Source organism: Cariama cristata, unplaced genomic scaffold (assembly GCF_000690535.1).
Source record: "Cariama cristata isolate BGI_N322 unplaced genomic scaffold, ASM69053v1 scaffold9940, whole genome shotgun sequence".
Taxonomy (NCBI): domain Eukaryota; kingdom Metazoa; phylum Chordata; class Aves; order Cariamiformes; family Cariamidae; genus Cariama; species Cariama cristata.
The window spans coordinates 23,543-33,457 of record NW_009596364.1 but is presented as its reverse complement, the minus strand read 5'-3'; the positions used below and the strand labels follow the sequence as shown (position 1 = coordinate 33,457).

Sequence of the window (9,915 nt, the reverse complement as noted above, 5' to 3'; positions counted from 1 at the left end):
AAGAGCGGGGGGGCTGCACACAGCCTGCCGCCTCCCCCCTTTGGCCCATCTACTGCCCGAGGCACACGATATTGCTAACCAAAGACTTAGCGAAGGGAAATTATTTTTATTCTCAGGAGTTTCCCATTGAGAGTGCCCACACGCTAAAATCATGCTCTGTTCAGATTAGATGGACACTACAGAATGAAAACAACAGAGAACCATTTTCATAGGCACTTGGTCGTGAAAGTTATGTGGGCTTCTTGCAAAGGTGAATACCAGCATAAAGAAAATGGGGTTTAGGACCGGAGGCAGAGAACAAGAACTCCAACCTTGTCTGAGATTTGTCTATCACAGCATGCTGCAGACTGACCTGCTACCAAATCAGCTGCTTCTCCAGCACCTAGTACTGCGGCAGGCAGAGGAAAATGCATTATACATAGTGGATTTAGTGTGTCTCTTTTAAAGCCTATTAAAATAAATCCTTTTACGGACTTCAGTGTACTTCAGAACAAGTCCTTACCATATGCTTCAGAATGGATTGTCGAGTATACCACGAATCTTATTGCCCCCTAGATAGAGAGACATACTCTACTGAAAATCGGGCGGTTACTCATCCTTTGTTTTAAAAGTTCTTAGCCAAATATGGCAAAAAGGCAAGTGAAAATTTTACTTAAAATACCATTTCTGGTTTTCCAGGCTGAAAGGAAAGAGTTATAACATTTTTAAATTGTGTTAGTTTGAAATCAAAGCAACATCTCGACCCTTTCTGCTAAATACCACCCTATTTTAATAGGATTTGAGAGTACAGAGGATATAAATTATCTCCGATGAGTTACCATTATAATGACTCCATTTACAAGTAGTGCAGCTATTAGGAAAACTAAAAGCAGAGCATTTGTGTTATGTAAACATATTTAAACGGGAGAAAACAGCTAAATGCTGTTTCTTTATGATTTAACCATGTAATAATGCATATTGATTTTCCAGGTCTTCAACTGGTCAAAATTCATAAACGAGATAATGTCAACTGTACAAATTAACGTTGAGAACACCGAACATGTCATTGTTTATGATCCAGAATACCTTATCAGGCTGAAGTCTATTCTTAATAAATATACTCCCAGGTAGGTATGTTAGGTATCTTTGTAATTTGTGGTTTATTTCCAGTAAACTTAAAAAGCCTAAAAACGTTACCGGCTTATTATTGTTGTTTTGTTAAACAGAGACCTTCAAAATTACATGATCTGGCGATTTGTAATGGATCTAGTCAACAGCCTAAGCCGAAACTACAAGGACACAAGGAATGCTTTTCGTAAGGTGCAGAAATCATTCTCTCTTTAAGTTGTAAAGACGACTTTTGTGAACCACAAAAGATAATTTTTCTATGTAGTTGTAGTCTATAAAAATTTAACGTATTTTGAATTTTGCGCACGAAAGCTAGATAAGTTTGCTGAAGCTTCTGCTGGAGTGTACACATAATTTATATGATACATGCTTGATAGCTGGAGTGCATTTGAAAATCACTGTTCTGGTACATGGTCTCCATGTTTTTCTGAATCTAACTTAATCCCCATTTTGATAACAGAACAGTCCCGTTTAATTGCAAATGATTAGTCCATAGTTCTGACGGACTTGTTACAAACTCTTCAGCATCCAAAGTAATACATTCAAAAAGTCAAACATTATGGGCCCAATCTTGTTTTTCAATCATTTGATCCTGCAGATATTTTAATGCTTTTAAGGATGTGCTGAGCAATTTCACAAACAGATTGGAGATGGAAGTCCTTTTTTTTTCCTTTGTAAGTTTGCTGAGCTCCATTAAAAAGGGTTAAGGCCATTTTGTTATACGTTAGTGACATAAGAAATACTTTAACACGCATATGCAGCTTTTTAAGGAGATTCTGCTTGTTACAGAAGAAGATAATAATTACTGGAGGAAGTCAACGAACGTTCAGTTTGGTTAGTTTTACGTATCTGAACAGGGCAGTCTTATTCATTGATTATTTGGCTTTTTCCCCTACTCTTCAAAGTATGAAACAATTTTAATATAAAGCTTCATATTTGCTTAGTCTGCATCATCAAGGAGTACTATGTTTTGCACTCTATAAACAAAAGACATCCCCCACTACATCTTAGGACTTCACTGAGGAAGTTCATTTAGAAAAATGTCAGAGTTACAAAGAACAAGAGAAAAAGATTTTACCATAGTCTATGTGTAAAAAACATAAAATTTTCTACTAATTAATAATATATGATATAGTATAGGTGGAGCCTCTCACACTAAATGCAGTGGAAATAAACTACATTTGTCTTCGTAAGTTTGCTTTCAAATACAGATGTTAGGATAGTTATGGCATTCCATAAATCTCCCGTACCATGTTTTTTCTGGGTTGTGTGGCTAATTGGTCGCTTACTAATTCAAAACTCCATTTGTTTTAAATATAGAGTGCTTAAAATCTGCTACAGAAAGTCCTAGCAGAGTCCTGGCAGAGAGATCATTGGATCTGCAACCATTTCCTTAAGAAATCGGCGAAAAGATCTCAAATGATTCCCGGATTGCACGTGTAGATGGGCCTTTCTGTGTTACTGAGGGGCTGTGCTCTCACGCCGGATCACTTACGTTTGGTGCTCCACGTCACGGTCAAATTGTCAGTTTTCACTGTTAGATTGGTTCAAAATTGTACCCTTCCAGCAGCTCTGCTGTCAAGAAGCCCAGGTTTGGGGGTAAGGGAGCATGCAGAGCACTACGATGACACTAGTTTAATACTTTGAGCTATTGGAACTGTATCCTCAGGATACAATTACTCCCACTGAAGAAACACATCAGTATCTTTCTTATTTTCCAAGATTTATTTAAAGAGAAAAAAACCTGTATTCCCTACAATGTTGTAGTTGAGAATTTATGCCCTGTGAGATCAGGAGGTGTCATTTCAGATGCGTCAGCACTGCACATGTACAAATCCCCAGCAATGCATTTTAATTGCATGTTATTTTTACTAATAAGCAGGTAAGTTTCTGTTGCTGTAGAAAGCACCACTTTGTTTTTTCTTGTGCACCTCTGGTGACACTAGGCTTACTTAAAAAGAGTCTAACTCAGGGCTCCTGTCAAGGGCAACGCTGGTCTGGTCTAAGTCCACCATGGTCTCAAGTACCCCTCTGCCCGAGTGAACTATGATTGACTAGGATAAGCTTGAGCAGCACGAAGTGATCTACCAGAATCTTCATTGCATAGTCATTCTGAATTAGTTATTTTAATTAAGCTCACTACTGCTAATGTTTATTACTGGTTTTGCTTTAAGTTCTGGGGGAGAGGGTTTGTATTTACTTTTGCTTTATAAGCTTTTGCCATTTAAGCAAATGACTACTGATGCGGTCTGTTTGTGAGCAGGGAATATCTAAGAAAGAAATAGATTAAGGACGGACAGATTTTCCAGTCTATTCAGCTATTTGTCAGTAGTGACTTACAAAAAGCTCCAACATCACAGGCTCTCCAGGGAGACCTGCAGTAGCCATCTCTGTGCTGTGTTGTACCGGTAACGTTTGCAAAAGACCATTCCTGTGTCCCTAATGCTTTAGGGTGAAAAGAAATATTATTTTCCTAGTAATTCAGTTCAAGGTGTAGCAGTTAGAGAGCTTTTAACACCCAAAGTCATTAATCCGTACCTCTGAAGAGATGGGTAGTTGCTTCTTTATGGAATATAAACTTCATTATAGAATGTGATTTCAGAGAGTTGCCCTATAATGACACTATCTGCCGTATTCCTGGCATTCAGGTGTCATACCGTTATATTATCCACTGAGCCTTATCACGTATTTATACATTATCATGACAAAATCCTCGCGTACCTTGTAGCAACATCACATGGAGTAAACGAGCATCTGCTTTGCAAGCTCCCAAAGGTGGGAGGCTCTGACAGAAGCTGTTGGTTGGGTAGAAAACACAATTGTACCACTGCAGAAATTAATTTGCTGCATAATCACAATGGCCCTGTCAGAGCTGTAACTGCAATACAGATCCCTGTAACAGTGAAAGCTTTGTGTCAGGGTATTCCTCTTTAACCTCTCCCATTCTTCCCTTTTAGAGTAGTTTTCTCTCTACCTTTCGTGTTTTGAAAGGATAAAGAATATTGCTACAATTCTCGTATTACCTCACCCTGTGACAAATGTTCCCATCACAGAGTGATTCCACCCAAATGCCGTAAACACAAACGTGAATTAAGTATTTCCCGTATTTAAGGTTGACTAGGCTCCTCTGAAACACGCGTCTGCCAGCCAGTCACCGTTCTCCTTCACCTGAGGTGGGCCCAGATGTCACTGTTTTACCTAATGTTTATGTTTCACAGGCACTTTACGGCACTACATCAGAAACTGCTGTTTGGCGTCGTTGCGCAAACTATGTCAATGGCAACATGGAGAATGCAGTGGGACGATTATATGTAGAGGCAGCATTTGCTGGGGACAGTAAACATGTGGTAAAGCTTTTAGCAAACTTAGCCTATGTGCTCTGTAAGCATCACTTAATTGTCACTTTCCATGCAGTTCTTTACGCAGCTTTGATTACACTTTTTATTAACCTTTTCTGTATAGCAGGTCACTTTCTAAAAAACCTAACCTTCAGATTTGCTTCTCAATCCGTGTACCACGGAGGAGTCACAAGAACATATATGTGCTAGGAGAGTCATTCCTTTGCACCCAAGTACTTCTGCATTACTCGTCTTGAGCTGTCCTGCTTTCCAAGCAAATGACCACAGCGTGAAGTAATATGTGAAATACGGAGATTACGTGTGGACACTTGGAGGCAGAGAGGCCCCTGCCTGCTCCACACGTTCTGTGAGCCAGCCTCGAGCCGACAGCACTGCCGGCACGTTCGTGATGGACCACGCGCAGGCCAATGCGCACCCCCAGGGAACAGCACTTGCTGAAATGAACAGTCACTGCTTGTTCTTGGAGACTGACGCTAGGTTACGTCCTGCCAACACGGGCTGCAGGGACAATCGGTTATTTCTGTTTGTCTTCAGTCACACAGAAAATTGCTAAAAATTAAGCTGAAGTTAAGCCTTTGTTGACTCCTATCACTCCTACTGTAATCCCGTCTTAAAATACACCATTTTTTGTGGCTGACATATACACAATAATTTGATCCGATGCACAACATCCAACGGATGGATACCTGTCAGATTTTTTGTAACCTGAATAACTAAATTGCATTGCCTTGTGAGCTCATGCCCATTCCCTTTCCTCCCACAGGACAGGCTAAACATACTACTTCACTTGAGCTCCGGGTTTGGCCTGTGGCCCGTAAGTGGCATATACTCAAGCAGCTAGTGCAGGAAGAACAAGTCTGTAACAAACAAACTATGACTGTGGAAAAATAAGTGGATCATTTTATGTGGATTTGTAACATTCTGATGTTTTTTTCCAAGGTTGAGGAAATGATTGCAGATATACGTGCTGTTTTTATAAAAACCTTAGATGAACTCACCTGGATGGATGCAGAAACCAAAAAGAAAGCAGAACAGAAAGTAAGTTAAACCTTAAATATTGGTAATGTTGTGTATTTCTGTAAAAATCAGTATTTCAATTGTTTTTCCTGAAAAACATGAGCAGTAACATCTATTGCTATTTTATATATACAGACCCACATGTATTTGTGTTTATATAGGCACAGCAGCTTACAGACTTCCTATGTCAGACCCAGATTACATGGGAAGGGGCCTCTGGGGACATAAGCGTGTAAAATGGGAGGAATCTATATACAAGATTAAGACCTTCCAGGCAAATCAGCGATTAAGGGACTAGATAATGAATATCTAAAAGAAAGTAATACTGAAAATGAGAAGGAACGATTTGTCGTGGTTTGACCAGCTGTTAGGAGCAACAGGACAAAACCTAAAAGTCACACCACAGGCTCGAGGTCATCAGTGGGTTCTCTTTTGAGGGAAGACAGTTCATGTCAGTCTGGAGTAAGTAACAGACATCAGTTGTAGAGCGCCCTGAATTGGGAGTGAAGCAATTGAAAGAACTATTTATGTAGTAATAATTAGTAATAGTAATGATAATTTATTATTAAAATTTAATTTTAGAAAAGCTTGGAAAATATCATGGTTTTATTAATTATACAGCAAGACCTGTCATTTTCCTCCAGAATTTTGTGTTGGAAAATCTTTGAAAAAACCATTTAAAATAACTGCCAAAATATTATTGCTTTGTCAAAAAAACCTCTACACTGTAGTCCTCAAAAAGTTAGGATTGCAACAGAGAGCTAAGACAGTCACAGCATCTGGTGAGCTTATACTGGTTCTGATGTGATCAGACAGTAAAGATGCCGTTACATGAACTGGTGTTTATGTACATTCCTAGCGTTATTTCCAGAGCTACACGGACTGATCGGCTACAACCACACAGTAACTTCAAATCAGGAATGGCAGTGTAAGTCAGGCAGTAAACTGAAAATCCTAAATAAATTCTGTACTATAATTAGACACAGACAGTATGTGGGCAAAGACTATGAAATACTTCCCCTGTTACGAACAATTTATTTGACAAAATGAGATGCAAACTGTCTGAAAAGTTAGGATCAGAAACCCACACACACTCCGCATGTTGCTTATAAAGTTCACTTGTTTGTGGGAATAGCCTGCAGCAGAAAACTATTTGTATAAATAATGTGATTTTACTGCTGAATTTATGAAGACATATTTATATGGAAATAGTAGAAAGAATTGCTAAAGAATAATCTGTTCTTTGTTTTTTTTAATTACTCCTGACATTGCCATCACATACAAATCAATGCTTGGCTATCAAAAGAAACTGAGTGAGGTTTGGGTTAAAAAACTTCGTTCGGCACTTCAAATTGTCAAAATTTGGGAACACGTGAATAAATTATTTCACTCCAATGTAGATGGGGGAGCTAGTTAAGAAATACAGATATAGACCCAAATTGAGTCAAACTGTAAATTTCTGGAAATTTGTAAATGTGTTTTCCTAGAATGTACCGAAGTTAAAAAACATGCACTTATTATTTCTATATTAGATACTTTAAAGTATGTCAAATATTTCAGGATTTCTACTATTTGTTTAAACCAGCCTTTCAACTCAAAAGCGTAGTTGAAGTATGTTTGGCTGTCTTGTGCACATTTCTGTAAGTTTGCTTACAAAGGAAGGAACAGAACATACTTCCTAGAATTTTCCATTGTTATAATTAACCATAAACTTTACAGTGCTTTCAATGCATAACAAAATGCAAACAAAACCTATATATAATTAACATCTTGGGTTTTCTGCAGTTGCTTCCATGTTGCATTTATTGTTGCATTTATTATTGCATGTAATTTATGACCGATTTAAAAATATGGCTGGATTTGCTATGGATACCAAATTACCTTCTCCCTAGGCAACAGCAATTAGAGAGAGGATTGGTTATCCAGATGAGATCGTGACTGATGACAATAAGCTGAACAGCGAGTACCAGGAGGTAAGTATCTGCAATAGGTGGTATAATTAGAAAAGGGTCTTAAGAGAAAAAATTCTTGAATTTGGCTTCATAGCCAAGCTGAATCATACGCATCTGCACAGAATAACTCAATTTTGTGCTCATTTGCACAGGTGTAAATAAGGATGTATTAAAAGCCAGGGTAGTACTGCTGATCCAGTACAGATGGTGATAAGTATTTGATGGTTATTTCCAGGGAATGTATACATTTTAGAGGAATTAATGCTAGAATAAAACATGGAGCCAACGGTGTTCAGTCCAGTATTTCTAAATCTGCCACAGATTGATGTAACACTGGTGGAAGTGAATGCAAGTACACATAATGCAAGTAACCGTGCCTCTTTACCCATGGTTTGGAATTATTCCCTGAAGTATGACATTGGACGACCCATATAATTTAAACTGTATCTGAGCTTTTTCACTGCAAAATGTGACATCAGTATCCTTTTACCTTGTAGGTTACTTGTAAGAGTAACTCCATTGATGTATTTAGTATACATGTATGTTCAGGCAGAATATGTTGTAGAATTCAAAGTTTTAATTTTGAAAAATACAGACATATAACCAAAGTGTCCTTTTTAAAACACCATTTGAGTCTTATTGATGTGTTCTTTCTAGTGTGGAATTGCAGCTTACCAAGCTGGTAGCCACTGGTTTCAAGCAGGCAGCTCCCAGAGGTTAGGGTCAAAACCAACAAATGCTGAACTCCACTCAAAATATAAAGAGGGAATAAAGATCTCTGGAAAAAATTATACAGCCGCTAACATATATCCAGCTACAATATCAACTCTGTCATGCAGCAAAGTGCTGCAAACCAAGTTCTAATTGTAGATCAAGAAAATACTCTTAAAAATGGGTTGCTTAGCTTATCATGCTTAAGACTAGATTTTCCAGATCCATGTGTCTTCTATGGCAAATCAGTACCACCACCACTAAGTACTTTTACCTCTTTCTTTTTAGTTGAACTACAAGGAAGAAGAATACTTTGAAAACATTATTCAAAATTTAGTATTTACCCAGAAGAAAAGGTTGAAAAAGCTTAGAGAAAAGGTGGACAAAGAGGAGTAAGTATTTAAAAATATTGTGTATAGTCTTTCATCCAGTTTCCACAGGAGGAGGTACTCGGAGAGCAATCAGTGATGATTTAATGACTTTCCTTCTGCACCTTTTCCTCCATGAAGAGGGCAGGTAAGAGGGCATTGCTCGTTTCTCAAAGGCTGGACCTACTTTAGCAAGTAGGGCAAAGAAACTGGGATATGGTGTAGAAGGTTAAGTATTCTGGAGTAGGTCTAGTCTGGTCCCTTAGCTCCCAGAGTGGATTAAGTGGACTCCTGGAGAGCAGCTTTTTAATTAAGTTCATCTGAAAGTTGAATTTCATCTCCGAGAATTTTGTCTCTGTTGCTCAGAGACTGCATAAGAAAAGAGAATGCATGATTAAATGAGTAGGAGCAGGAATTTACTTCAGAAATGTACTCCTGCTCTGAATTAAAGTATTAATGTAGGTTGACACGGCACATTCCCTAGCTGTACTGGCTACTTTTCCCGTCTCAGCTCTGACCCATTTGGAAGTTAATTTGAACCAAATCAGAAAAATGACTGTGGTCACCATAGCCCGTGCTAATTTTGCAAGACCTGTTCATGTGAATAAGGGCTGCATAGGTGGATTTATGTTGAGGAGAGGATAAGAGAACTAGCTTTGTGCAGTCTGAAAAAGACAAGACTAAGGGGCGGTCTTATCGCTGTCTTCAGCTGCCTAACGGGAGGCCATATAGAGAAGCCTGACTCTTCTTGGAGGTGCACAGTGATAGGACAAGTGGGAAGAGACACAAGCTGGAACACGCCAAATTCTGACTAGATGTTAGGAAAAACTGTGGTGAAACAAGACCCAGAGAGGTTGTGAGATCGCTGTATTTCCATCCTTGGAGATACTGAAATCTCGACGCCTCTAAGCATCCTCATCTAGTTAGCTTCACATGGGGCCATATGACTTCTAAGGTCCTTTTTACCTAAATTATTCTGCAGTTCTGTGTTTCGATTTTGAGTTACTTTATCATTGTCATAGTGCTGTTCCAGGCTTCCTTTTTAAGAAAAAAAAATCAAAAATGGCCAACTGTTCAGAGTCTTTCTGGTCAGTCATCTTGCATCTCCAAACTCTCGCCTCTTCAGAAGATGAAGTATACACTTTACACCTCTGGAATGACCACTACGAATTTTCCAAATACTATGTCATAGCTTTTCAGAACTATAGTCATTATTGTGGATAAATAGTTCCAACTGTTCCTTTTGCTGTTCTGTATTTACATATCATTAACTGAAAATTTATGTTCCACCTCACAGCCACCTCACTTCTGCTCTATTTTAACTTCAGGCTGTGTTTGGGCTTGGCTTGTTCAATTGCTTCAGCTTGATTTAACACAACTCCTGGTTTGTTCTCACAAGTG

The 9,915-nt window shown here is 38.6% G+C and overlaps 1 protein-coding gene across 1 annotated transcript in view; it reads left to right on the top strand.

Moving 5' to 3' along the window:
* MME (membrane metallo-endopeptidase) overlaps nt 1–9,915 on the top strand; it is a 45,265-nt gene that overhangs the window by 20,349 nt on the left and 15,001 nt on the right. Inside the window, exons 10-15 of the mRNA XM_009705701.1 lie at nt 970–1,106; nt 1,206–1,299; nt 4,326–4,454; nt 5,406–5,504; nt 7,376–7,456; nt 8,435–8,538. Coding sequence (XP_009704003.1) covers nt 970–1,106; nt 1,206–1,299; nt 4,326–4,454; nt 5,406–5,504; nt 7,376–7,456; nt 8,435–8,538 — 644 coding nt within the window. The remainder of the gene's footprint in view (nt 1–969; nt 1,107–1,205; nt 1,300–4,325; nt 4,455–5,405; nt 5,505–7,375; nt 7,457–8,434; nt 8,539–9,915) is intronic.